At 50.6% G+C, this 27,727-nt stretch overlaps 1 protein-coding gene across 2 annotated transcripts in view; it reads right to left on the bottom strand.

Moving 5' to 3' along the window:
- Positions 1-288: 288 nt before the first annotated feature.
- The window catches only part of FAM167A (family with sequence similarity 167 member A), a 42,248-nt gene continuing 14,809 nt past the window's right edge, over positions 289-27,727 (bottom strand). For both annotated transcript variants that reach the window (XM_058550402.1, XM_058550403.1), the window contains exons 3-4: positions 22,076-22,848; positions 289-3,567 (exon numbers count right to left, since the gene is read on the bottom strand). In XM_058550402.1, the coding sequence (XP_058406385.1) occupies positions 3,304-3,567; positions 22,076-22,420 (609 nt within the window). In that variant the 5' untranslated portion in view covers positions 22,421-22,848 and the 3' untranslated portion in view covers positions 289-3,303. The remainder of the gene's footprint in view (positions 3,568-22,075; positions 22,849-27,727) is intronic.

The raw sequence follows: 27,727 nt of genomic DNA, 5'->3' as shown, positions 1-27,727 counted from the left end.
GGCCGAAGGCTCGAGAAAGGAAGAAGAGGGATTAGGGTGAATCTCTTCCTTCCTCCCACATCTACGTTTGAGGGTTGAATGATCAAGCCTTCCCTTCCCTTCTCTTCCCTTCCTCTTCTTCCTCTCTTTCCTCTCCTCCTACCCTCTCCCTCCCTCTCCCTCCCTCTCCCTCTCTCTCCCTCTCTCTCCCTCTCTCTTCCTTTCAGTTAAGTGCTTGGTCCTGTATAAGCTATAACAGGAACAAGGTAAAAGGAAGCAAACTTCTCCTCTTTATATAGATATCTTCTTTTGAAACATTTTTATTTCACTTTTTCTAACAGCAATATAGAAACAAATAATCATAAAAAATAAAATTATAAACTGTCCATCGATTATGTAATAGCACTTGGTATTGCTACAGGGATGAGGCCAGGGGCTGGTCAGGGCATCTCAAGCCTGCCCAGCTCTCCAGGCCTCTGGGATCACTGCCGAGCCCATGAAGGCCTCAGACATCACCGCACGCTGCAGTGTCAATGGAGACTTCAAGTTTTACACCCAGGGGTCCTTGGGGATGACAGAGAGACGGGTAGACAATGAGTAAAACTGGAAACAGTACTGTATACACGTGGTAAGCCAGAAGGTCGCCCTGGGGAGCAGGCGACGCAGGTTAGGTTGCGGCTCGCTCACAGACAGCTCTTCACCACACAAGGCAGGGGCTTCACAAGGCTGAATCGGCTTGGTTAGTTGTCTGTGTTCACTGTGGAGACAAGGGAGCTAACAGACACTGGACAACGAGTAAGAAAACACACCTATCTTTCCCCTCTACTGCTCTCCTCAGATCCCCTCTTCCTTCTCCTCCTTCTTTATCCCAAAAGAAAATTCTCTTGGGATGAACTAAGCAAAAGAGTCGAGACATCTAACCTATCCAAAAACGGGTGCCTTGACTTCAGTTTCCTCTCAGAGAACAAAGAAAGGAAAGAAGCATTCGGTTAACCGAGCAACTAAATTGCCCAGTTGATTCCAGTTCAATAGGGTTGACAAAATTTAACTAAATCACTCAGCTTTAGTTGAATCCAACTTTTTCAGTTACTATAATAATTAATTTCTACAAAGAAAAAAAAAATCAGTTTGGCATTTTCTTCAGAATATGGAATGAGCTTTCCTGTGAGGGTCTGGGTATGTGTACGTGTGTCTCTATACAGTGAGGGGTGAGTGTGTGTAATAGGCCAGCCTGATATCCCACGACCTTGAGGACTCGTCTGGAAGAAGCCTGGCAGGACTGCTTCTGTAGGACTTGGCAGTGCCTGTACCTAATCCCTGAGGAGGGACATTGCAGGGTAGAGAAAATCTCCCTCCTTTCCTGCCTGAGGGGGAATAGCCCTGGCCTTCCTCAGAGGTCTTCTCCGTGGAAGAGTCCCTTGGGCCTCAGACTTCTGTCACTGCTCAGAGTCAGGCTGAAAACAAATCTTGGCTATGTGGTTACATTTTCTTTGAAGGAAGCATAAGCCCTCTGGTTCTTTGAAATCACAAGGAAGAGACCAGTTCTTTTCTAACTAGGAACCATTCATTTGCATCCTCCTACTCCTGGCCCACAAAAGAAAAGCAACCTTTCCCAGTGTGGGTCATGGAGTGTGTGTGTGTACGTGTCTGTGAGTGTGAGTGTGCATGGGCCCCAATGAGATTATACAGGAAGATGAAGCATGAAGGCAGAGCAGTAGGACACCTCACTTCCTATACGGAATCGGGATTGTTGATACATGTGCTGTGGGTCTACTGTCTAGGCATTGCTCTGACTCTGATCCCAATATTCTGATTTGCAAAGTGGGAGGTGTGCATGGGGGCTGAATGAGGTGGAGAGTAGAGGGGCTGGCAGTTTGTGGATTTGGCAAAGAAGTAGGGCAATCTTTGGGGTTCAAGTTCATTGATACATGATCTGTCTAGGCATTATTAATAATGATTCAACACATCAACATTCTATAGCCAACAAAGAGCTGTGTAACCTCAGGGAAGTCATTCTCCTTCCATGGCTTCACTATACTCCTTTATGAATGAGAGGGCTCGACTAGATGACGTCAAAGGTCAAACCCCCCAGCTGCCGGGGAATCCCCTGCCACGTGGCCTTCTACCAGGTTAACTTCCCTAACCTATTGAGGCCTCAGTCCTCACATGCTGATCTTCACACTTGTCGTTAGGAAGAAACTTCTGAAACCAAATCCTGAATCTCTGTACTTGACCTACCCAACTGGTTCACCATTTGGACAAAAATCAAACAGTTATTAACAAGTTAGTAACAGATTAGTAACAGTCTGATTCAATTAAAATTAGTCCTTTAAGTCAGGCCCAGAATCTCAGAGGAGGCTTAAGGTGAGCTTCTTCGCTCCCTCGAGTCCTTCTGGGGAGGGCAAGAAGGTGATGTGGGTGACACCGCTGGAATTCACCAGGAGGCCTCTGCTGGCCCCCAAGGGGGATCCTGTTATGGGAAACCCACTGACGGATCTGCCTAGTTCAGTCACCAGTGGTCTCCCAGGCACTCCCCCAGGGCTGTGGGGTGGCGGCAGAGGCGCTCTTTGGAGATTGGGATTGGTATACGTGGCCAGGGCAGGCAACAGAGGGCATCTGTGCTTGCTGCACCCACGCTACCCTGGTGTGTCCTGGTACACGCCAGAAACAGAAACCATTTACATGCCACCTATAGTGCCAAGGTTGAAGACTGACCACAGCCTGGACCTCACGCTCACCGGGGCACCGCCTGCTGGCTGTGGGGCCTGCGTCCCCAAGCTGCACTTTGTTATTCCTTTCCTTGTGGGTCCTGTCAAGGTGGCTGAGTCACCCATTTAGGGTGAATTTGAGCCAGTACTTAGAGGACAGCAACAGGGAGATGGGCATGTCTGACATATCTGATCACCTCCCCCCTGGGGGCTCAGTACCCTTGAGGAAGCTTTCTGCAAGAATCACAGCTTTTGGGGGGCCCCATTTGGGATCCCAGTTCATAGCACCAGTGATTCTGGGAAACAGGAATATAGAGCACTGAGGGGAGGACTGTGACGTGTCGTGCTGGGAACCCAGGTCTCACTGAACATCTGGGTGGAGGGGCCCTTCGGCAGAACTCTTTGGGTGTTAAGCAAGAGCCAGTCATGGGATGTTGGGATCCATAGCTGGGGGCCCCAAGAAAGCACCTGCCGACAGGTCCTGGGGGCCCACGGTTCACAGGTCTCGCCTATGGGGAGACCCACTTGGGGTAACTTGGCCTCAACACCCTTCCCACACCCTCTCCCTGCCTCCCAAACTCTCTCTTCTGGTTTTTCTGCCCCCTTCTAGGGCTTCTCAGCAGAGAGAGAACCTCCGGGAGTTGATGTTCATCTTGGTGACTCCAATGAGCTTGAGTGGCGTGGACAGACTGAAGGAGGAGGCAAGTGGGGAGTCGCAGAAGAGGTCGGACAGCTCATCCCGTTCCTCCAGCTCGTAGGTGGCATCGTTGAGCATCCTCCTGTGGAGGTCGCAGGTCTGCTCTATCTTCAGCTTGTTGATGTCACTGCGCAGGCGCATGAGCTGTCTGGCCAGCTGCTGGTCCTGAAGCCGCATCTCTGTCTGGAAGGCAGGAGGGGGAGGCATCAGCACCAAGCTGCGTGAGGGGGCCTACAGCACCCCTCATAGTCGCTGACAAGCACAGACCCGTTAATAGGAGACCTAATTAATCGCTTGTATCATCGACTGGTCCACCTGGAGATATTAGCACGTTCTCAGCTCAAAGAGGTGAAAAGACACACATAGAGAGATGACAAATGAGGACGTGCTTGCCAAACTATACTTTGTGCTAGGCCAGATACTATGTCTAAATCCTCTGGAAGAGGTGCATGTCAGTCCTGGCTTTAAGGTATTTCCAGTTCAGTCTCATTGTGTACACATGGAGTAAGCACATAAAGTATGCATAGGAATGATAAATGCTAAATTCAGAAGCATGGTTACCTCTGGGCAGGAAGGAGGAAATGTGATTGGGGTTGCCATACAAAATACCATAGACTGGGTGGCTTAAACAATAGATATTTATTTTTCACAGTTCTGGAGGTCAGGAAGTCCACGTTCAAGGCTGATTCAGTTCCTAGTAAAGACCTTCTTCCTGGCTTGCTGATGGCCACCTTCTGGCTGTGTCCTCACAGGATGGAGAGAGAAAGCTCTAGTCTCTCTTTCTCTTTTTATAAGGACACTAATCCCATCACGGGGGCCACCCTCATGACCTCAAAATCTAATCACCTCCCAAAGGCTCCACCTCCAAATACCATCACATTGGGGGTTAGAGCTTCAACATGTGACTTTTGGGGCACACAAACATTCAGTCCATAACAGGGTATATTAACACCCAAGTTAATCTTCACTACAACTCTGTGAAGTAATATTACCATCATCATCCACAATTTAGAGATGAAGAGGCAGCGGCACAGCAAAGTCAGTCACTGTGTCAAGTCACAAAGCTCATAAATGGCAGAGCTGGGATTGGGAACCCAAACTACCGACAACTAAGTTCTTCTGCCTCTTCGGGTAGAGCTGGAGTGTGGGGTATGGAGCTAGTTCTGTGCTCAGTGACCTACTAGAAGGTTCATAATATTTTTAGTGCCTCAGTGTTTCCTATTGAAGAAGGTATGTGAGAATAACTCCTCACCTGGTCTAACATTTAGTTTCCAAAATTCATCTTCATGTTAATCTTGTTGGAACTGAACAGCCAGCCTGGAGTTACCAGCAGGGCAGTTTGGTTGAGTGTTTTACAAGCTGGAAGAGTTTCAATGAGTTGCTTAGTTTCCCAGTTGTGCGATGGCAGAGACCGGGATGGGAGCTCATGAGATCTCTTCAGGCTCCTAGTGCAGAGCATTTTCCAACAACACTAAGACAGGACACCAGCTGCTCCTACATGACAAGAGGTCTAATTCCTTCTCACCGTTTACTCTGCCTAGGCTTGCGAGTGGTTGTTTTAGTATTTTTGCGTCTTCACGCTCAATCATGTCATTCACCTGATGCTTGGAGCCAAACTGATTTAGAAAAATCAACCATGAGACTCCAGAGGGACCCACCTGTGGTTATGCAAATGAATGCAAATGTTCTCACCCTTCCCCTGTTTGGGTTTGGAATGGAGTGCATTGCAGGGGAGAAAAATACGCAGCTTCACTAGGAAGCATTTCTTTGTTCTCTTTTCTCTCTTATTTTTTTATGTGCTTCCACAGATCTCTTTTCTCCTGATTTTATAGATGAGAAAAATCAGAAATTCTTGCTGGGGATCAGCAAAGTATTTAATGGCAAAATTGGGATTAAAGTTCATAGCCTCCCGTTCATTAGTTTACTTCTCAGTTCTTGAGCATAACAATGCAAATTTATTGGCATCAGAAAGTCTGTTGATCTACAATAGCGCCAAATTAATGATGCTGGGTTAGCCACAGGGCAGGTGGTCATTCATTCATTTATTTGGAGCCCCTGGTCATGCCTGGAACTGGGATAGGTGCTGCCTAAGCCCTTCTGAAGGAGATGAGGGTCAAATTTGTCTGAAAGACAGTGCAGCTCACACCCATTGCTTTCTTTAATGTGGTCTTCTGGGGGGTTTGCTCAAACCACTTCTCTTCAGAGTATTCTGTAATTGGAGGATAGATCTCTTTGGAAAGCTAGGAACTCTATGGCTTAGATCTGAACTGTGGTATCAGGAATTGGATCTCAGGTCTGCAAAGATCCTCTAAAGTTGGAGAATTTCAGGTCTGAGCAGGTGTTTGGGACTATCTGTGAGATGTGGCCTGCGGTGGGTACCTAGTGGGGGGAGGGGCTATTTTTCTATGGCTGATAGATCCGGTCAAAAGTCAGAGAACAATCTAGAGTTTAACACTCATCAGAGTCAGCTAAAAGGAGTGAAAGTGGGGCATCTGTCCAGTTTCCTTTGACTGGACAAAGGCCACCCCGGTGGAGCTACCTCTCACACCCCTTGTTGGAGGCATTCAACTCTACGTAAGCAAAAGAAGAGAAGTAAAGCCACACTTTCAACAGGGATGGCAATTCTGGTCATTCTACTTGTTTGTGCCCCAAGGGAACATGAGGAGGGGGCTGGGACCCCACTGCTTCCTCAGCAGGCCTTTGTTCTGAGAGCATCTCACAATGTGAGCATCCTGCCCTAGGAATCACTTGGCATATATATTTTGTTATGACCCCTGACTCAACTACTTCATCTGATGCTCAAAGAAATGGTGTTTGTTCCAGCACTACAAGGAAAACTGGCAGTGTTGACCCTATTCTCACCTCCTCTGTGGGCCACACAGCTTAAACCCTAAGCTGAATCTTCACTTAAGAGGTAACTCCGCTGTAATCAAACCAAATCCATATAGCAACGAGTTCTCACAGGCTCCAAAGAGACCTGAGCAAAATGTGCAGGGCTAAGAGGCTTTTTTTTCCCTCCAGAATTTCTTTTTCAGTTATGATAAAATACACATAAAATTTACCATCTTGACCATTTTTAAGTGTACAGTTCAGTGGCATTAAGTACATTCACATTGTTGTGCAACCATCACCACCATCCATTCCCTTTTTTCATCTTGCAAAACTAAAACTCTCTCCCCATTAAACACTCACTCCCCATTCTTCCTTCCCCCAGCCCCTAGCAACCACCATTCCACTCTCTGTCTCTATGAATTTGACTACTCTAGGTACCTCCTATAAGTGGAATCCACAGTATTTGTCTTTTTGTGCCTGGCTTATTTCACTTAGCACAATTTCCTTAAGGTTCATACAGTTAAGAGGCTTTTTATAAATTAAACCTTTTCAAAAATTTTTAACGAACATATGTCTTCGCTGAGCCTATTTAGAGTAAGTCAGAAGAACGGCAGTTCCTGTGGAAGGTGCAGAGGCTGCGATGCGGGTACGGTTACAGAGAGCAGCGTCTAGGCCGGGCACGGAGCTCCTCCTTCCTTTTTCTCTCTTCTCTGCCATGCAGGCATTCGAGTGGCAATGACAACACACCCCCATCTTCTACCACATACTATCAGATGCATTTTACATACCTTATTTCACTGAGTCTCCCAGAACTCTAGATGACAGGTATTTTGATCTGTTTCACAGACAAGGAAACCAACCCAGAGAAGTTAAAGAACTGTCCAGGATCAGACTAGCCTGTGCTGGTGGCACTTGGACCACACCTGGGGCCCAACAGCCCAGAGCTGGTATCCTCTCCATGGCTCCTATCTTCCTGGAGGTGGGATGGGTCCCCGAGGCAGCAGAAGTGGGAAATCCATTGCTCTGGAGTTAGAATGTGAGTTCAAGGAGAATGTCACCTCACCAGCTGTGTGGCTTTGAGCAAGTCACTCACGCTCCTTGAACTTCTGTCTCTTCATCTACTGAAAAGGCCTCATCCAAGGACTGTGAGAAGCAAGCTAGATAATAAGTAATATGCCATATAAGCTGAACAATGCTGGTCAAATAAAGGGAAGAAGTTCACTGTTTAAGTTCTTTCTCTCCAGGCCAAGGTTCAGAATGTGGAACCCGGCCAGGGCCTCCCAGTTTTAAGCTTTTATTAAAGAGGCAGAGACACTGGCCCTAAGACCTGGCCCCACCAACATGGGCTTAATGCTCTCCTTGGCCAAGGCTGAACTGTAGGACGTGCGGATTTCCAATCCCCCCTCCCAGGGTGGCCTGTTGCCCCTGCAGGATAAAAGCATTTGCAGGTTCTCAGAGGTGTGGCCTGTAATTCCAGCAACCCTGTAATTAGGGCAGAGTACTGGTGAGAGGGGAGACTCCGCGCATTGTGGGGAAGGGTGTGTTCCCACGGGGTGAGAAGCACATGAGGGGGGTGGCAGATGATCGGTGGCCCTGATGCAATAGCTGTGCTTGTGGTCTACACTTGGCTGTAGTTTGTTTCTTTGAGTTTGGTTGTTTCTTTGAGTCAGACAAGAATGCCTCTTGGGAGAGCCCAGTTCTTTCTTAAGGTAGAAGGTGAATCCTCAAGAGTGGGATTAAGTAACTCAAGGTGGTAATTAAACTGCCCTGCAAGAGGAGGAGGAGATTTCTTCAGCTTTGCCTGGTGAGATGAGGGGGTGGTAAGGGCCCTGGGGGAGAGGACATAGTGAGGCCGTGGGGGAAGGAGCAAGAGAGGAAACCGGGAGGATGGCCAGCCAAGGAAACTCAGAGGACAGAAACAGGTACTATGAGTGTGTAGTGATTTGCTGTGAGGTCTCTTTAGGCAAGTCTCATGGGGCGCTAGTGATCTCCTGGGGAGTTAGAAGAGGGGCTGACTCCTCCCTCCAGGCCCGGTGCAATAAAAACAAAGGCTGCTGTAAAATGATGTGGAGAACAGTATGGCAGTTCCTCAAAAAATTAAACACAGTATTACCATGTGACCCAGCAATCCCACTTGTGGGTGTATACCCACAAGAACTGTAATTAGGGACTCAAACAGATATTCGTACACCCATGTTCATAGCATTATTCACAATAGCCAAAAGGTAGAAGCAACACAAGTCTCCATGGATGGATGAGTGGATAAACAATGTGGTATACACATACAATGGAATATTGTTCAGCCTTAAAAAGGAAGGAAATTCCGACACATGCTACAACATGGATGATCCCTGAGGACATTATGCTAAGTGAAATAAGCCAGTCACAAAAGGACAAACACTGTATGATTCCACTTATATGAGGCACCTAGAGGAGTCAAACTCACAGAGACAGGAAGTAGAATGGTGGTTGCCAGGGTCAGGGGGAGGGGGAGTGGGAAATTGTTTAATGGGGACAGAGTTCCAGTTTGGGAAGATGAAAGAGTTCTGGAGATGGATGGTGGTGATGTGAATCTACTTAACGAATTGTACATTGAAAAATGGTTAAAATGGTAAATTTTATGTTATGTGTATTTTTCCACAATTAAAAAACAACAACAAAAGCTGCAACTTTGAAGTGATCACCCCAACTCGGGTTGCCCAGGACCTTCCTGGTTTTAGCCCCCAAAGTCCCATGTCCTGGAAAGCGCTTCAGTCCTGGGCAAATAGGGATGGTTGGTCACTCTACTGCAGCAAGTCTGGCTGCAGGCGTGGGCGACTGGGGGCCCGTCCTGGACAGTCAGGGACCCGTCTGCGTGATGCATTCTTTAACTTGGGTGGCACTGGGAACTGACCAGATCCTGAAGAAGGCAGAGTGGCCTGGGAGGTTGAAGGCCTCTCCGAGGAGGGTGAGAGGAGCGGTAGCCATGGAAGGAGGGGCAACTGGCAAGGGGAGAGAGCATTCTGTTCTTTGCCCATGACCTCTGCAGCATTGGGGATAAGCACCATTTTTGTGGAAATCTGGAGAATTGGCTTCTTTCCTCAGCACCCTTTGCCCACGTGCTCTGTGCTCACTTGCTCCATCGAAAACACTGAATGATTTCTTGGCTTTCCAGGGAAGCAGATGCCTTTATTCCTACTTGCCAATGGGATCTGCTTGACTGCTTCCTTGAGTCTGATATCTACAGGTCAAAAATGTCCTGAAGATTTTAGGAGTTAAAACAAAAACAAAGGACATATAAATATCAGACCATCAGGAGCACAAGGAGCGACTCTTCTGAAGGTGCCACCTTTAACCACTGCAGCTCCTGCCTCCTAAAATGAGTGCAGACGTAGAGGCTGTCAGACAGATCCTCCTCTTCCCAACAAAAGTCTTCTCTGGAACCCTATCGTGATCTGCTTTGTTTCTATTCTCTAGTTCTTCATTTTCTGGAGAATTCTGCCTGTGAAAGCTTCTATTCTCTCAGTTTGGAGAAAAAATAAGACAGTGACAGTGGCTTGAGACACGGCCCTGTGAAAATCTGAAAGCATATTTGGGGCAGAGATTTCAGAATGCATCTTTAAAGCTTGCCCCAGAGAAATCCCAGTGCCTCGGGACCAACCAGAGGTGAAAAAACGAGCAGAATTGCAGAGCGTCCTAATTAGCACAGATCCAGGCAGACAGAAAAAATCCCAAGGTGATCAAGACGTTTTGTCTAGTCCCTATTTCTGAGGCTCGTATCTAAGCTATCCCAGCCCAACAACTACAATGATCTCTGACTGATGTTGAAACGAGACTGGGTATCAAATTCTGGCCATTTTCTCAGCTGTGCGTGAAGGGACAGAACATGATCTATTCTCTACGAGACGTAATTCTTAAACCTTGGAAATAGTTTTTGTAACCTGTCACATGATTTATTTAACTTAACTGAAAGGTCCAGCTTATTGCTTTAATCAGTGTTACATAGGAACATAATACTGATTAGAAGCCTGGATAAAATATTATTCATTATTTGATCTTGGGTTTGGTCTCTGAGAAAGAGCCAGAATAATGCTATTAGGAAAGAAAGCAAGTGGTGTCACTGAAGTGTGTTGCTGGATGGCAACTTTAGATTCTGGGAAAAATTTAAAAAATTTTTTTCAAACACTTCTAGAAACCAAACTTGTGTTTGTGAATTGATTTCCAGGGGAAGCTGTTGACTCAGGTGGAGGCTGGAACATGTTTCTCGGAGGTCTCTACTCTGGAGGCAGCAGGCCACTGCTCCTGGCAGCAGAGGCCACACTCACAGCTGCCACACGCTCTGTAACCTCTGGCCTTGGGCCGGGGCAGGTGCCAGGCTGGTTCTGGGTTCTCTTGGATGCCCCTGGCCTAGGGTGTGGGTGGGCGAGAGGGCACCCTGGCTTCCATCCCCTCCACAGGAGATGACTCGTCTGTCTGGCTGGGCTCCTCCGAGGGGCTCTTGTGCTCCCCTTGGAACCCCTCGGATGTGTCAAGCTCTACATATGTTATAAGATTTTTGATTTTCAAGCTTGGAAGGTCCTAGGCCTAACCGCCATTGTCACAGGTAAGGCTGGCCTTTGGGAAGGACTGACTGATCCATTCTAAGGGCCCCCAGATCTGCCCTCAGAGGCTCTGGGTTCTAATCGGCTAGGGTCTGAATGTTCGTGTCCCCCCAAAATTCATATTTTGAAATCCTAACCCTCGATATGATGGTATTAGAAGGCTGGGCCTTTGAGAGGTGCTTAGGGCATGAGGGTGGATCCCTCAGGACGGGATTAGTGCCCTTATAAAAGAGGCCCAGAGAGCTCCCTCGCCCCTTCCACCACATGAGGACACAGTGAGGAGTCTGCAACCCGGAAGAGGGCCCTCTCCTGACCATGCTGGTACCCAGACTTCTAGCCTCCAGACTGTAAAAATTAACCGTCCCAAGTTTAAGCCACCTAGCCTGGGGCATTTTGTTGTAGCAGCCTGAACAGACTAAGACACAGTCCCAGTTCAGGCTCTGACTAGATGAGTGGCTTGGCTTTGGGCGCTTTGTGGAAGGGGATGCTGATCACCCCCACACCTCATAAGCTGCATGCCAGATGTGAGGGGGGCCAGAAAACTGTACACCCAAGGAAGGAATTCTGTGCACGAAAGCAAGAGCAGGAGAGACAGGCCTGGAAAGACAGGCCTGCATTAGCATGCCCACAGTTACCTCTCGCCCCACACCTTGGCCTCCTGGCTGGCCTCCCCCCTGCCTCCCCTCCCACTCTGCACTTGGTCCTACACTCAAGAGGCTGATGGGCAGGTCTCTCCCCTTCTTCAAACCTTTCAAAGGTACAGCCAGGCCTCCTGGCTCTCCTATTCTCTTGAGCCTCGCTCTCCCATTCTGAGCCGCTCGCCCCCCAGGGCAGCCGCATTGGGTCTTTGTCCCCTCCCCTAGAACCACTCTTCCCACCCCATCATTCTTCAGGCCCAGCTTAGCCTTTGCCCTCGATCCTTGCAGGTTGAGTGACACCCCTACTATGGGTGCCTCCTCCCACAGCACCTACACACACCATTGTGTTTGTTCAATCATCTGTCTCCCCACCAGACGGTCAAACACCAAGGAGAGATCAAGACTGTGTGCTCACCAGGCCCATCCTTGTGCCTGGTGCATAGCTCTGGATCCCAGAAGCCATTTGTTGAATGAACAAACAAATGAATGAATGAATAGCTCCCCAGAGCCAGGTCTTGATTTTCCACAGCTGGGACGATCTTGGGAAAACCATTCCTGACTTTTCTACCCTAGCTGCCCTCCAGGCCTGTGGAGAGGCAGTGAGTAGGATGAGCAGAGCATCAGCTCGTGGGTTCAAGGTCCCTCTCCACCACCCACTGGTGGTATGACTCTGGGCAAGTTGCTCAAGCTGTCTGAGCCTCAATTTCCTCATTTGTGAAATGGGTATAGTAATAATAACCAGTCTGAGAATTAAATAAAACATATCTAAGACATTTGGTACAGGACATGGGGTTCCATATATATTAGTTCCACTTTATCCTTCTTCATGATCAGAACCACAGAGCTAAGCATTCAATTTTTGTTGTTACTTCCCATATGACATTCTCATCTCTCTTTCTAGGTTATAGGAGTTCTTGGGTGCGGAGGCCCTGTATGATTCTTCCTTGCTCCCCAACAGTGCCTGGAGCAGAGCTAGTCACCAACCCATGCTTCGCACATACTTCTTGAGTGATTACGTACACCTGATACCTGTGTCACTCTTTGCACTTTCCCAAGCACGGCTGGTGGGGTTGGTAGGACAGTATTAGCATCTCCACCACCAAGTGAATCACAAAGCTAGTAATGCCAAAGCACCTCAGGATTTGAAATGGAGGCAGGGGACCCTCCCATGCAGGGCTGGCACAGGATGAGGTCCAGGTCCCCAGAGTGGAGCCAGGGACTTCCCTAACTTCCCTGCCACTGCCCTGGACAGCACACAGGAGCCTTGTTGGGCCAACAGCCAGTCCCAGGACTGTGCTGCTCATGCCAGGCTACTGGAGTGGGGCCCACGGCATGGCTATTCCTGCTGGGCCCCCTGCAAGACTGCAGGGAGGGCTGGCTCCTTCACGTCTCCAAACCAGCATGCCCTGCAGGGGTGTCTCTGGGCGAGACAGCGGACAGAGAGAAGACTCCCCTGATGGGGACTGTCTGCCTGCTCTTGCATTGCCTTCTGAACTTCCACTTGCAGGAAGTACTAACCGCCCCAGGCATGGACTGCGCTTGATTAAGTGAGTACCTGGAGATCAGCTTTGGCCAGGGCAGTTGTCAGATGGGAATAAAGGGTGCTGAGGTGCCCTGGCATCCTTGGAGAGCCCTCAGAAGACACCTGGAGCACCGATGTTGGGACTTGTAGACTTGTCTTGGGTTCTGGGCTTCCCAGTTTGGAAACTGATGGAGTGGCACTTGCACATCTGATGCTGAGTGAGCCCCAAACCAGCCAGTAACACTAGCGGACCAAGAGAGAGGGAGTAATTCCACTGACCAAGAGTGAGGGAGAGCTGCTATGGGACGAGCACTCTGTGGACTTGGGTCTTGCGTGAGTAATTAGGGCTCCTGTCCACCAGTAGTTTCTATATATAGATTCCCGCCCGTGCCTCCAAAAGGAGGTGAAGCAAATCTATTCTCTGCCTCACCTTCCAGGATTGATTGAGGCCATTTTGCTCTGTAAAGTCATTTCACACTCCATTACCCTGGAACCTGCCTCCTTAGGAAGAACAGATGGTCTGGGCTTCATCTACTGGAGGGGCCTCACAGTAGGCTACGGTCCTGGGGTGAACTAAGAACCCATCTCAGCAGAGTATTTGCTGTGCTTGTGGAGCGTCTGTGACCCCGGTCCCCCCTCATACTCCAGAGTTAGAGGATGAGTTGGAGCTGGGCCCCTGCACCCCATGCACCCCATGCACCCTGAGTGCTCAGGAAGGTCTCTGGAACTGTTGAGTACCATGAAATGTGGCCACACCAACCATGGGGCTGCTGACATAAGTGTGAGACGAGAAAGGGCGTGGGACAGAGAGGGCTGGGATGGAGGCTGTGAGCTGCCTGATGGACACTCACGAATCTCTCTGCACATCTCCTTCCTTCGCTAAAAACTGACGGCTGATCATCCCTTTGGTTCCTTCCTGCTCTAGCATTTGATGATTTCATTCATAACCCTAACCAGCACTATCAGAATTAGCACTATTAGAAAGAGGAGCTTTTGTCTTCCTTAGTCATAAGTACCGGTGGGGTACCTGCCCTGGGTGGGAGCTCTGTGGGAAGCAGAGAAGCCAGGACTTCTTGACCGGCCTGGGACCCTCCTTCTCTCCTGGCTCTTGAGTGGCCTGCGGGTTTCAGCCTGGACCAGCGGTTGTGACTGTGGCTCCTGAGTGATAGGCCCTTGGTGCAGACTTGGTGCAGACTGTCTCCAAGCGGCCGAGGGCCTAGCCACCTTGAGTGAGCCTCTCTGACGTTTCCCTGGCTTTCTTCTGCTCACTGGTTGTGTCTGTCTCAGGCCTGTGCTCAGGGACACGACCAACAGCCAATGGGCAGTGCCCGCATTTTCAGCCCCTAGCAGCAGCCTGGGGACAGGGGGCGGGTTCAGGAGCTTGTAAAATAACACATCTCCAAGCAAGGGATTGTCCAGCCCAGGGGCACACCTCAGGCTTGAACAGTCCCTTTTGAACGTGTGTGCCACCAGACCTGGCCTTGGTATAAGAACAATGAGCGTCCTTCTCAGAGACAGAGGGGAGTTCTTGGAAAGAGGGCAAAATCAGTAAACTTGGGAGAACAACAGCACAAAGTTCCAGGAGGGGAGAGAATGTGTTGAACGAGCATAAAATTTCATAAACTACAAAGTGCATTCGTGCTCATTGGATCGTGGGACGAACTGGCTGTGTAGCAGCTGTTCAAAGCAGGGGTTGAGGTGGGGCAGATTGGGGTTCAATCCCTGCTCTGCTGGTTGATCTTGGGCAAGTTACTTGACCTCCATTTTCTCATCTGTAAATAGGGATAGTAATAGTGCATACCTTAAAAGAGCGCTGGGAGAATGATATGATGCGACGCATATAAATGTGCATGACCTGGTACCTAACTGTTCCAGGCACTCAGCAAGTGCTCCCTGCCTTCTGCCTCTGCCCTCCTCATCTTCTCCTTCAACACCCTGCCAGAAAGGTATTTATTATCCCCATTTTACAGTGACAAAAACCAGGGCTATGGTTAATTGGGTTTCCTAAAGTCACACAGCTAGAATGTGGTAGAATTCGACTAGAAGTCTAATCTAGTTACACATTCTATGCTTTCCCCACTCCAGCTGTGACCCGTTAATGGGCCAGTTGCATTAGAATCACCCACAGGCACTTGTTAAATTCCTGACACCACCCCAGATTTACAGAATCTGTATTTCCACAGACGGCCTGGGAGGGATCTGTATTTTTGACAAATGCCCTGGGTGCCTCGTCCAATAGTCACTACACACGAGCATGAATGCAGTTCTTATAACCAGGAGGGCACCCATCAGAGGAACTGGGTTTTAATTACTATAGGAGAAATGTTAAAGGGAAATAGGAGAAGCCTAATGCCAATCACGCTTAAAGATGGGGATCTGGTTGCTGAGGAAGTGAGGGATTTGTGTTTCTTCTCTTTGGTTAATGTCATTGTCCACTGCACCTGGCACAAGGGACCAGTCACCATGGCACATCGGCCCTCAGCTCCCCGAAGCACTTTGGAACTATATTTATTGTACGTCTGGTATAGCTCTCCTCATGCCATGTCACTGTATTTACGTGTCTGTCTCCTCCACAAAGGAAACCCCATCAAGACAGGAAGCCTGTCCCGTTCACCTTAGGTGCGCCCAGCCCCCCGCCCAGGCACTCAGTGAACAGAGGTTGTGTTGAATGAACAGAAGATTGGATCAGAGGCCCCGGCCTGTCTCTCACAGCTCCAGGACTGCCTGGAGCTGTTATTCTGGTTAGGTCCTGCTGTCAGGCCTCTTCTTCCTCCCTCTCCTGCTCCCCTGCTCTGCACAGCCAAGAAAGGGAAGGGGCGAGATCTCCTGACCCGGAGTCGACTTCGTCTCATTGGTCGGCAGTCCCCACTGCAACAGCCCTCACGCTGTGTGGGGTATCTCTGGGGATAGCAGGCCTCATTTTTCTTATCTTATTCTAGGAGACTCTAAATCTTTTTTTTTTTTTTTAAATCTATGGGCCACTAGGTGAGGAACATGTAGCAATTACATTGGCAAGACAGAGAGGAGCTTGGTTCTTTTTCTCTTTTGTCTTTTATAATCTGTTTTCTCTCGAATCATATATATTCCTATTTTAGAAATTTCAGAAACTACTGAAAAGTCCCAAGAGTAATATTAGTACGAGCATTTCATTGATGAAGATCATTGATGCTTTGGAGTATTTCCTTTGCTGGTTCCTTTGTTTATAAATTCTTCAGTAACCACTCAAGGGCCAGTATCTGGCCAGATTAGTAGAACAGTCCCCCTCCTGCAGGTTGCTGGTGTAGACAGGCTGAAAGCCCCCAGCTATGCTGAGAAGACGTAGCCTTGGGCAAAGGGACACCTGGACCAGAAACTCTTGTGAATCAAACCCCAGCTCAGCCATTATCAACTTGGGAAGCTCTGAGCAAGTTATGCTCATCATGGAACAGGCACGGCCGCCCCATTCCTCACTCAAGTGTTGTTACGAGGCGTTGCTAATAACTCTCTGTAACCCTTTACACGTGTCCGTTCTGAAATTAGGGTTTTAAACGCAAGCTTTTTGACAACTCATGGCTTCACTGACTTGAACATTTGATGTATGTATACCTAGCACAAGGCTAGAGATCTGGATCCAGAGCCAGGAGATGTGGGTCTATGTGTTGGTTTAGCCACATCCTTGCATATGACCTGGGCAAGTCACTTAACCTCTCTGACCCTCAGGCTCATCATCTTTCTGAGCCTCAATCATCTCATCTGTAAAATGGGAACAGCCAATACCTCCAAGCCTTCTCACAGGCTCCTGTACATAAAAGTGCTTTGGGGACCATACAGTGCTCCCTAGATGGGAGGCATTAACATGGCCATCACCTTCACATTTCTCACCTCCATCCCCATGAGAAGATGTTCGGTGAGTTTGAACTATCATTTGGCCATATCATTCAGCAGAAATGGATAACACTGGCCTCAGAGGGCTGTGCCTGGACACACCAGTCACGTGCTTGCCAAGCAGGCAGCCTCGGCAAGGAGGGTTAACTGGGAGAGGCTGAAGTCAAGCTGCTGGCCACAGAGGGGCCAGCTGGGTCCAGGCCTACAGGCCTCCTGCCACAGAAGGCTCTGGAATTATTAAAACTTGTCAGGTTTCTTTTCTTTCCCTTTTTCTAACAACCATAAACACCTTTTAGGGGGCTCTGTCTGTGGGGATCAAAGACCTGCATGAGGCTGAAAGAAAAATATCTGTCAACACCCAGGGATTCTCACCACAAAGACAACCCTTAGGAAGCCGGATGTTTTGTTTCTAGTTTTGGCACCACACAGGCCAAGTAGAAGATTTCTCCCTTTCCTTTATCTTTCAGGGTTAGCAAGGGGAACTTTTCAGCAGGATTGAAGGGAGAAGACAGAAGGGAGCATCCTTTTCCCCTTGTGCTGCGAGCTCTGGCAACAGGCATTTGCGAAATGTTCTAAATTCCAAACTCAGCTAGAGGGCTGAGTCCCACAGCTCCAGGGTCATGCCTTTCCTAGCTCATCCCTTCCTGAAGCATCGCCCCCACCCAGCCCAGGCCACTCAGCCACCCAGTGAGGCTGCTGCGAAGGTGGAAAGCTGGAGGCAGTAACCTCCCGGCCACATGAGCATCCGGGAACAAGCAGAGTGGCACAAGGGCCACTAACCTGGCTTTGAGTTGGTCCCGAGAACAGGGAGGCTGGACCTCAGCCTGGAGGAGTCAGGTGGCCTGAAGCCGCCTAGTGCAGGGGCAGCAGCCCTGCCTGCCACAGCCAGTGGCGACACGTACTTGGAACTTGGGGAGCTGAAGGGCAGGCTTTCTTAGCTTGGAAGAGTAATGCCAACAGGGTTTGAGGATCTCCGCCTTCTTGTATTCCCCAACGCAGGAACCTGAAGAGAAACCCACTCTCCTAGCAGGCCCCTGGAGGTGACAGGAGGGACTATCATCTCTCCTGCAGTGAAAGCTGAGAGGGAGAGAGGATCCTGCGGGAGCTGTTAGGACCTTCTTGCCTTGGATTCAGGCAGTCACTCTCGGCCTTCGAGATGGCCTCCCAGGAGGCGGGGGTGGACCAGCCATCCTTCCAGACCCGACATCACTTGCCTCTGAAAGGGCCAACATTGACAGCAAATGCCTCGCTGGTGGCATGAACTGCTCCTGAGACAGACTTGCGATGGTCAGAGAGCTCCTCAGGACCTGCCCTCTACTGGGCACAAACCCACGAGGGAACCCAAACTTCCATCAAATGGAATGTTTGGCGTTGTGTAGGGAACACAACCACAAGACTGACTGAAGTACAGATTTTTAACCTGTTTCCTTGGCCACATCAGGAGAAAAGACAAATTTGCACCTGAGCCTGACAAATCTGCAGAGAGCGCCTGCCCAGGTACAGAGAAAACTTGATTCTGGGCTTAAAATAAAACAAAGGTTACTTGAAACCACTTTCACTGGGTTAAAAAAATAGGTTAATTTTTAATGACACCTTCCATGAGTTCATAGATTATGAATCAGATTATGAACAATGACGTGAAGTTTAATGTTTTGACTGTGACTTAAAAACGTGAGAATGGGTTTGTTCAAATGTTGAATTCTCTGTTTCCATTCGATCAAAGGATTTTACAAGCTGCCTTTGTTTAATCTTTGAAGCAGGCAGAACTGCACGTTCCAGTTGGCCTGCCTACCAGTCTGCACTTGGGCTGCTCTTGACCTCAGACATACACTATTCTGAAGGAAGGTTCTGAAGGTTCTTGGACAACTCAGTGCGGGATGCTCTGACTTCTGACTTCATTCTTGGAGGCCCATTCATTGGCTGAGCCACAAGCTGAAAGGGCAGTTATGGCAGGGACAGGGCTCGGGGCACAGGCTTGGGGATGCCTGGGGCTTCCCTCTGAGGCCCCTTCTTGGTCCTCTGGCCCCAGTCTTGCCTGCCCTTCAGTCTTTGATTCTCAAAGTGTAGTCCATGGACCAGCAGATAGCATTACTTGGGGGCGTGTTGGAAATTTGGATTTATGGACCCCATCCCAGACCTGTAGGATCAGACTCATCATTTTAACAGGAGAGCAAGGTGATCTGTGTGCACATTAGAGTTTAAGAGTTACCGCTCTAAGAGACTCTCTACCTTGCAGCTGAGCAGGCATGCCCTACCGGGCCTTTGCAGGAAGGCCACCTCTCCTGCCTCTCCCCGCAAAGCTTGCTACTCTCAAGGGTGAAGGCTGAATTCAAGGTCTGGCTCTGCCACTTACTAGTCATATAATCCTAGGCAGGTCATCTGACTTCTATGAGCCTCGGTTTACTCATCTGTAAAATGGAGACTATAACAGCAATTGCACAGGTCTGTTGTAGGAATCCAAGAGATAGTGGAGTGAGTGAGGGCTGGGACTCCCTCATTTAATCTTGTTTCTTTCTCTGCCCCCACCCCCATGCATTCTGTTGACTGCTGACATCTTTGTGAATTTGCACTTTTAGGAATCACACAGCAACATCAATTGCCTTCGGAAGACACTATGTAGTATAGTGGCTAAGAAGAGCATGGGTGATGCAACCAGATGGGCCACTGTTCAAATTTCTACTGTCTCACTTATTGCTACATTCCTCTCTGAGCCTCAGCTTCCTCTTCTGTAAAATGGGGGTAACAGGAAGGTGATGTGCCCATCAGAAGAGGTAAGTAATGCATGTGAAGTACCTGGCACATAGTAAAAACTCAAATAGTGACAAATCTCAGTATTATTATTATTACTATTATTACTCACCCCTGGAAGCACAAGGAAGTGGCAGGGAGGATGGAAAATATCATGCAAATATAAAGCATTATTAATAATGCTGGTATTCCCTGTACTTACTTAAGACAGCCTCTGGCAGCCAAGTTAGTGCTGACAACACTCCTCTCTCTGCCTATGGAGTATACCCAGGGCTGTCCTTGACCTGGCCCATCTTCCTCCTCTCGGTCAGTGTACTCTGGCCAGGGTACCTCCCTTGCTTGGCTTGCAATGGCTTGGCAAGAATAATGAGCACAGTCTGTAGATCTACGGCAATGGCTCTCAACCTAGGCTGCACCTTGGAAGCCTCTGGGGAGTTTCAAAAGCTACCGATACCTGGGTCCCACCCCATACATTCATTTGATTGGTCTGCAGTGTGGTCTAGGATTTGGGAGGTTTCAAGGCTTCCCAGGTGATTCTAATCTGCAGCCAGGGTTGAGAGGTGCCGCTCTCATCCAGAGGAGGAGGATGACAAGCTCTGGAGAATTCCCGACTGTTTACACGCAGGAATCCCTTCTCTGATCTCCACCCCGAAGGGGGCCCATGGGGAATGCTAACTTAGAAAGTAAAAGCTTCCACTCCCAGAAGCAATGAAACCTCAAATGAACCCGAAGCAAACAAACTGAATCCTTGATTAACGGGAATATTTTTTGTTCTTCTTGATGAAAACAAATCAAAGCAGTTCAGCCTCAAGAATTTAAAGAGCAGCTTCCAGGGTCCATCCTGGCCACCTCGTGTCCATCTCTCCACACCTCTTACACCCCCATGAACACCCAGTGGTGATGGAGCGTTGGGATGCAGCAGGATTCCACAGGTGCCCCATCTTCTATGCAAGCCAACTTACACCCCAGTTACTCAAGACAGACAGTGGAATGGCGCGTTTTGAGAAGCAGTCTTAACATCAAAGATTAAAACCAAAAAAGATTTCCAATTAATCAGATACCTGAGTCCCTGAGTCTCCAGCCCCAATTATTTATTTCAACTCAATAGGAATTCCAGGCCCCAGCGAGGGTTTATTTTTCAGGATTCTGCGGAACAAACCAAGCAGACTTCTGCCTACTCTGTTGACCCAGGAGTTACTAGTTACCCTGCAAGGCAGTTGACCCTTGATTGCTGGCTCACTTGTGGCCAGAGTGGCCTGAGTGGGCAGGTGTGACCTGGGCCACAGGAGATGCGGCAGAGCTGGAGTTGAGAGCGTGAGGAGGGTTAGCATCATGCCTGGGACCAGTGATTCTCCCCTGGGTTACTGGCTCACAGCTTTGCATGCCCACCCCTTTTTATGTGCTGACAGACGCCACTGATGAGAGTCTGCTGTGCCCTTGGACAGAAAAAAGTTCCAGCTGCTGTCCCCAGCTCCCAAACGCATGCCCGTTGCTCACACTCATTCCACCTGGACGCCCTCCCAGCCTGACTTCAGGGCAGATTCCCACTCAGCCTCCAAGGCCCAGCACAAAAGCCTTCACCCCAGGCCTGATCAGCCACGCCTCCCTCTGGGCAGCTCTTTGTACATGGCTCATTATTAGCGGAGCACTGCCAGGCTGAGCCTGAGCTACGCACCACAGTCCCCGCACAGCTCTGTCCCTGCACCGCTCCGCCCTATGCTCGCCCCACGCAGCCCTGCTGTATAGCACAGCACCATAGGGAGAGCGGCCACTCATGCTTGCTGAACAAGTGGTCGCAGGAGCCAGCTGGGAGCTTGGGCGGATGACAGACAGAGGGCTTCAGAGAGAAGGAGGGGCAGTCACACTCCAGGAGCCCCCTGAGCAGTGCAGGAATGAGAATGTGAGACTTCGATGCCAGGACTGACATTGGGGAAGTGTGGGGACACGTTCCAAACATGGACTCAGGTTCTTCTTTTTTTTTTTGTGAGGAAGATTAGCCCTGAGCTAACATCCATTGCCAATCCCCCTCTTTTTACGGAGGAAAATTGGCCCTGGGCTAACACCAATGCCCATCTTCCTCTGCTTTATACAGGACACCGCCACAGCATGGCCTGACAAGTGGTGCGGCAGTCCGCACCCGGGATCCGAACCTGCAAACCCCTGGTGGCTGAAGCAGAGCGTGCGCACTTAACTGCTACGCCACTGGGCCCACCCCTGGGCTCAGGTTCTTACCGGTAACTTCTTTCCTCCATGAGAACCTGTGATTAGGTGCTGATCGACAGGTGGATCTCATGTAATCACGTAGTAATGAGGTCTACCCTTGATTTAATAGGAAGACAACCCATGTGCAATTAGGAGGGGTAGAGATTGGGGGGGAGAGAGAGAGAGAAAGATGAAGGAAGACAGAGAGATGGAGGCAGAGACACATAGAGCCAGAGAGAGACACACAGAAGGAGAGAGAGAGAATGGAATCTTTTCTGGGGATCCTTGGAGAGGCTGCCACTTACCAGTTCCTTCCTGAGCCAGGCTATAGCTTCGTCGATACTCTCAAAGCCCTCCAGCTTGCCAGTGGCCCCGGGGCCGTCGTCCCTGGGACTCCTGTTGGGTGCAGGGTGCTGCCTGGGCTCCTCCTCCCCACACTCCCCCTGCTCGGCAGCCGGTCTCGGGAAGGGCCATGTCTGCTCCTCCAGCCTGGCCTGCCATTCCAGGTAGGAGGGCCTGCGGGTCTCCAGCCTCAGTTTCTCGGTGAGGGCCTTCAGGCTCCGGAGGTGGTCGTCAGGAGGCGGGGCTGCTCCGGCCGGCCCTTCTTCCCCACCGGCCGCTTCTTCTACTTGGATCTGGGGCACAGACATTCTAGAGTCTGCCAGGGCAGCCAGACATGGGAAGTCGTGGGGGGGGCAGCGTGGGAGTCTTGGCGGTGGCAAGCCTGAGTCCTGCTGGGGAACGGTCTCATCCAGCTGGGACCAACACTCCCTGGGGCATCGCTAGGATGTGAACAGCTCCCGGAGCCGAGCCCGGTGGTGGATGAGCTGCACAGAGCGCCCTCTGGAGCAGCTGCAGAGGCTGGGGTTTAAGATTCTTCTCTGAGTCCTGCGAGTGCCAGGCTTCACAAAAGGCAGGAACAGACAAGTGTTAGCAGGAATCTTTGGGGGCAGCTTTGCCAAGATCTTTCAGTCCCGGAGGAGGTGTAGGCAGATCAGAGGCCAGCGGGGGAGCAGGGCCGAGCTCCCTCCTCTTGGAGAACCGCAGGCGGTGAGAAGCTGCTGGCTGTTGTGAGGCCCTGCAGGAAGGATGCGAATGATGTCAGTACTAATCCCTCCCCTTGCCCAGAAGGGGAAACTGAGGCTCGGAGAGGTTCGGTGACAGGGCTGCTAATTGCTAGTTCAGAACTAGAAGCGAGGCAATTTAACACCTTAACTCAATGCAGAGAAGTTAATAATATATCAATACTTTGCACAGTGTTTCACCATTTATGAAATGATTCCACCTCTACTATCTCATTTAATCCTCACTGCAAGTCTGTAGGTGCTTGTTTTTGTCCCATTTGACACTTGAGGAAGCTGAGTCTCTGAGAGGTTAAATGACTCACCCAGGAGCTCCCAGAGATTAGCAAGGACAAGGCCCGGTGGCCTGATTCTCAGAGCACAGGCCCCTCCTCTGAGCGCAGCTGCCCGTTGGTCCCATGCAGACCCCCTGCCCCGCCGCAGGCACTGGCTCTTCTGGGTGAGTCTTACTGCACACTGTCAGCTTCCTCCAAGAACAACACCTTACCTCACCTCTTCAGAGGAGGAAGAAGACACCTGCAGCAGCTGAGGGAAGAGCCGACTGCACTCAAGGTGGATTGTTCAACCGAGCAAAGCTCGTGACTCACCGTTCTAGAAAGATGGTTCTCACAGTCACCTAAAATGCCCACACAGCAGGGCACCCTGGGCGAGGGCTGCAGCTCTCTGATCTGATTTGGGCTTCCCACCTCTAGAGAAGAGGTTTGAGCCAAGGTTCTTGCCCCACGATGTCGGAGCTCAGGGAAGAGAAATAACTCCGTGTTAGAATTAGGCCTCCCAGCCTTTGCGTCCCTGCGCCCACAGGGTTCAGGCAACTGCAGATGGTGCATCAGAGTAGGAGGCACTGGACTCGGAGTGGGGAGAGAAGTCCTTGGTTTTCAGGGTGAGTTTTAAAACTCCATGCTGAGGGCATGCAGCTGTGAAAAAGAATGAACTGCTATGGAATGATGCCCAAGATAAAGCTTATATAAAAAAACACGACGTTCGCAGCCTGCAGAGGACACCATTCTCGGTGTGGAAAAGGAGAGGAAGGGAGAGAGATTTTTCTTGACTTGTATGTGCCTAAAAGGATCTCTACAAGGAGAAAAACTGAAACTAAGAGCTGTGCTCATCTGGGATGATGGGAACTGGGCATCACAGAGGTGATGGCGGGCAGGCACAGGACGGGGCAGAGAAGGGGGGGCAAAAAAACCACAGGCTGGTCCACCCATCCTCTCCGACCCAGGCGTGGAGATGACCAAGAAGAGCAGGGCTTGCTGTCTGTTCCAGGTGCTTTCTACAATACCCGCTGCAACGGGCTCTGACCAGAGGAAGTCTGGCCGCCCTCCACACCCTCCTCATCCTTCCCAGGCTCTGAGCCCAGCCCCTGCATTGGGGAATCCCTGAGAAATGAGGAGGAATATTCCACCCCAACTGATGGCAGAGAAACCTAGTTCTCACCTCGAGCCAGAGCCACCCAGGTGAGAATCCCCTGAGGAACTTTCACAAACGTGGATTCCCAGGCCCCGCTCCCAGGGGGTCCTGGATCAATTGATCTGGGGAGAGACTCAGGCATCGGCATATCTTTATTTTTTTTTTAAAGATTTTATTTATTTATTTTTTCCCCCCAAAGCCACCGTAGATAGTTGTATGTCATAGCTGCACATCCTTCTAGTTGCTGTATGTGGGACGCGGCCTCAGCATGGCCGGAGAAGCGGTGCGTCGGTGCGCACCCGGGATCCGAACACGGGCCGCCAGCAGCGGAGCGCGCACACTTAACCGCTAAGCCACGGGGCCGGCCCTATCAGCATATCTTTAAAGCTCCCCTGGTAATCCAAGGAGTGGCTAGGGTTGAGAACCCCTGGTCTTGAGACAGAAACACTAGACCTGGGATCAGATGGCCCAGCTGTAGGTTTTTCAGACTTGCTGAGCCTCAGTTTCCTCGTCTGTAAAATGTGGGTGATAATACCAACATCCTGGGTTTTGGGGACTGGCAGAACTAAGGTTTGTAGGCACTCTCTGTAGGCTTAGCATGCCCCGCCAACGTGGGGTGTTCTCACGGGGCCTTTCGGTGCAGTCTCACAGTCACACAGGCTCCTTAAGAATCTCCCCAAATCTAAAGACCCATTAGCTGCTTTCTAGGGCCCCTCCCAGGCGCCGTCTGCCTCTTTGCTGAGGTGCGAGAATCTGTTTTGAGTGTGCCTTGGGGTGGCTTTACCCTACAGGGCTTCTTTCCACTAGCAGGGGAGCTCTGATTATTTCCAGCGAAGCTTTTTGGAGAGGATCTAATTGCAGACAAACCGTGAGCAAACCCTCTCGACCATAGATCTGTGAGCCGGTGAACCAGATAGGAAGCCTCCTCTCCCCTACTCTTCCCCTGCTGTATACTCACTGCAGAGGGCAGGGCCCTCAATGGCTCCGGGAAGAAGCTGTGAGGGAAGGGTCTTCCCACTGGGGTGGGAAACAGCTACGACTTGATGACTTTATGTGGCTGCCTCCTCTGGTAGGGGGAGTTTGTTTTAATTAGTGGTGTCAAAATCGATTCAGAGAGGCCTGCAAAGATGTCAGGTGTCAGGACAATTTGGAGGCATTACAGGAGCCCCAGTGAGCTGAGTCAGCTAATGACAATCCTTTGATCTGTGTGCACATCGTTCCACTCGAGCCTCACAGCAGTCCTGAGAGCAGGCAGGATCATTCCACAAACGAGAAAATCGAGGCTAGGAGGGGTGAAGCGACTCACCCACGGCCACAGGCAGGTGCCAGCAGTGGGAGTTGGGCACAGAGTCCTCTGACCCTGGGTCAGCCTCTTTCTACTCCAGAGGGCATGGGGCTTGGAGTGAGACCCCTCAGGCACCCAATTCTCTGACCTTGGGTGTGTCGCTTCATGACCACTCTGGGCTTCTGTGCCCTCTTCTGGGAAGTGGGGATAACCAGGATTTGCTGGACTCGGTGCAAAATGAAAATGCAAGGCTCCTTGTTAAAAAGTACTGAGAATTTCAAGATGGGGACAGCAGAGCACTAACCCAAGCGCAGGACCCTGTGGGACTGTCTGGGTCTCTCGCTCATGGATCCGGCCCCAGGGGTGATCATATCAACTTCATAGGTCACTGCAAGGATTAGATAAAGTCACAAATGCTGAGCCCCTATGCCGGTGCTGGGTGTACAGGAAACCCTAGACAAAGTTACACTTCAAAAAACATCTTTCTTGGGGCTGGCCCAGTGATGTAGCGGTTAAGTTCACACACTCCGCTCCGGTGGCCCAGGGTTCGCGGGTTTGGATCCTGGGCGAGGATCTACACACCACACATCAAGCCATGTTGTGCTGGTCTCCCACATACCAGGTAGAGGAGGATTGGCAACAGATGCTGAGACCTATCAGTGCTCTGTCAATCACGTCACCAGATGGCCGCCTTTTGGCTGTGCTGGGCAGTCATCCTCTTGGTCCCTGACCTGCTGGGTGGCCTGAGCCCATCTCTGAATCCTTCCGTCCTTCCCTGGAAGCCACATAAGATGAAGTCGGTTGACCCCCTCTCCCCCCAGATTTTCGAGTCTCACTTGCATTTTCATCACGCCGGGACAGCATGTCTGCCATAGGAGGGAGAAAAAAGGCCCAGCTTACAAAAACACCACTCTACACCCCACTCCCTTCCCTCCTTGCTCACATTTTAAACACCCTTGCCGACAGCTCAGGGCCAGGGTGACCCAGGTTTGACACTGTGATTGCCATGTGGTGAGAGCAAGGTGGGGGGGCTGAATGCCTCTCTTCTGGTCCCAGATCTGCTACCACCACGCCTCTTGGCCTCAGTTTCCTAACATGTGCAATGGTGCTCCCCACCCCCATCTGCCTCATAAGGATGCTGTGAGGGTCTGCTGGAATCTCGTACGTGAACGCTCTGCAAACTGTAAAGAGCTGTACCCACCTGAGGATTATTATTACCATCAAAGCATGTGTGGGACGTGGGGAGTCCTGAGTCAGGGACTCGCCACTTTAGGTTGCATGGTCACACGTAGCAGGCTGGACCAAGCCTTAGACTGCCTATTACCCCCAGCACACCCAAGTGGTGAGGATTTGCTGAGTTAGGATTTGTTCTCCTGGTCATCAGACATGTCCCAGGGGGCATTGCTCCTCTGGATGCCCTGGTGCCCGAGAGGCCCCATGGGGTTCTTCCCTCCCCTCCAGCTGCGCCTGGGAGCTGAGCTGGAATGTCACCCACACAGGTCACTCCAGGGATGGGGGCACTTAGTGGGCACTGAGCTGACCAAGCTGAGCTGGTGGAGAGGTGCTGGCCGGGTTCAGGGAAGCAGAGGCCAGTACTGACGAGCTTCCTGAGCTGCAAGGGCAGGAGGGACTTCCCTTTCCTCTGGACAAACCAAGGACTTCGGGGCACAGGCCCTGGGAGGAAGAGCCCTCCAACACCTGGGCAAACAGGCCTTCTTTACATCTAGCCTAAGTCTTTCCTGCTGCCTAGCAGCACATTTTCTCTCACTCTGGGCTTTGAAAAGGCAGAGAGGCCTGGGGAGGAAAACTAAAGGACGTTGCCAAACCTGGGACACGGGGCATCAGGAAAAACAAGGTCAGACCACAATCCCACTAGGTTCAGGTGTGCCCCACCAGGCAGGCCACCCGGCTGCAGGAGAACCCAAAATTCCCGTAGCAGAGGACAAGCCCCGGGGGGGGCGTCAGCCTTTTCGCAGCAGCGACATGCCAGAGCCGGGGGACCTATGCTGCACATAGGGACTGCTGTTCAAACACGCTGCCTGGCTCGCTCCGGCCCACAGCGACTGCCACGAAAGAGCCTGTGCCAGCCATGAGCCAATTCCTCCGGCTGCTGGAGGAGCCAGGTGGGTGCAGCTCAGGCATTCAGCCAACACCTCGTCTTGTTATGACCTAATCTGTCC

This window comes from Diceros bicornis, chromosome 11, assembly GCF_020826845.1.
Source record: "Diceros bicornis minor isolate mBicDic1 chromosome 11, mDicBic1.mat.cur, whole genome shotgun sequence".
In the NCBI taxonomy this organism is placed as follows: Eukaryota; Metazoa; Chordata; class Mammalia; order Perissodactyla; family Rhinocerotidae; genus Diceros; species Diceros bicornis.
Note: the sequence above shows the minus strand (reverse complement) of the source record. Positions and strands in the feature narration are given on the sequence as shown.